Below are 1455 nucleotides of genomic sequence, written 5' to 3'. Positions count from 1 at the left end.
ACCCCTACTTGACCGGCCGGCCATGACTGGAAGGTTCTGGATTCAAAGGGACCGCCCTGTCTCTTAGTAACAGCGCTCGGGTTCCCTGTTAAACTATGTCAAAGGATACCAAAATATGTAACTGTTAGATGTGAATGATTCTGTGCATGCAATTGTACAGAAAATGGTTACAGTTGGTTTTAGTTAAAGTTAGGGTGATCTAGTTAATGTGTCACTGTCCAGATGTAATGGTTCATACAGAGGTAAGTTACATGACTATTGTGCACTCCTGAGAAGCAGCTCCCTTTCTCCTTTGAAAGCACTTAAAAGGTGTGTTTCTCCATATCCATAGAGAAATTACTTTCCATTACAGCAACCAGATTTTTTTTTTTCAAGGTGGGTTATTCATATGAGTATTCTGCATCCCACTGTCATTTCCATCTTCCTCAGAGCCTTTGCCACTCTGGTATTCAGTGGTAGAGGGCAAACTGAGGAGAGGGAAGTGCACACTAGTGTCTGGGCCCTTGGCATGTAGCATGAAAAAAAGCAGGGCATAGGGAGCTTGTAAACATATCGCCAAGGCAAAAATCTCTTGAGGCTGAGACGTTGAGGTCCATGCATACCCGCAGTGGAATGTGCACAGGGACAACACATGTTGGTCAGTTTCTGATAACTAATTTCCTTTACCTTCTGCTGAAATGATCTTAGTTTTACATGAAAGATTTAATAAATTGTAAGCATGGTTCTTCATTGAAAAGGAATTCTGATTTATTTGGTTTTTAAATTAAATATTTAATTTTTTTCTTGGGCTTACTTTTACACTTATTCTGTTGGTAAAACAGGCAGTTTTATGAAGCTAAAGAAAAATACGAGGATTCGGCGAATAAAGTGAAGAGTTTGAAGAAATTTATTGAACTGCTAGAAGTAATAATGTTAGAGAGATGCCGCACGTACAAGAAGTTCAGAAAGTGAGTGATGTTTAGTAAATGCTAGTGGTTCGGGTACCTCTTGTAAAACTATATACATGGGCAAATTTAAACATTTATCATACATTGTTAGATCATAGAAATGTAGGCATTTCCCAGAACCTTTCATAGTAAATCTTTGTACCTCTCTTGTATATTTATCTTTTTTTATTTGCTCTCCTCTGAAACAATAAAACAAGATTCAAATTGTGGAAGGGTGTCAATATTTTACCCAAGATTTCAATTTTTAGCTGCAAATAGACCTCTCTTAATTCCTCCACTAAATTCTGTGTACAGAACATTATCAGAAGGCTTTGGTTAGATCATCAATTGTCAAGCAGGGTGCTGTGAGATCTTCCTAAGAGTGCTGTGCAAGGTTAGCAATGTTAGGTGTAAAATCAGGTAAGCATGATTTACATGATAAACCCAGAAAGTTAAAAAATTAATCCAAAATATTCTGACCTAGTAAGTGTTTCTGAGTTCTTTGCAACAGAAGAATTGCCCTATTATT

At 37.4% G+C, this 1455-nt stretch overlaps 1 protein-coding gene across 1 annotated transcript in view; it reads left to right on the top strand.

Moving 5' to 3' along the window:
• The first annotated feature begins 795 nt into the window (after positions 1-795).
• Positions 796-1455, top strand: part of LOC109300178 (structural maintenance of chromosomes protein 6-like) — a 26196-nt gene continuing 25536 nt past the window's right edge. Inside the window, exon 1 of the mRNA XM_019520784.1 lies at positions 796-947. Coding sequence (XP_019376329.1) covers positions 910-947 — 38 coding nt within the window. The 5' untranslated portion in view covers positions 796-909. The remainder of the gene's footprint in view (positions 948-1455) is intronic.

Source organism: Gavialis gangeticus, unplaced genomic scaffold, assembly GCF_001723915.1.
Source record: "Gavialis gangeticus isolate Ggan-Ray unplaced genomic scaffold, GavGan_comp1, whole genome shotgun sequence".
Lineage (NCBI taxonomy): Eukaryota > Metazoa > Chordata > Crocodylia > Gavialidae > Gavialis > Gavialis gangeticus.
The sequence above is the reverse complement of the archived record's forward strand: the minus strand, read 5'-3'. Positions and strand labels throughout refer to the sequence as shown.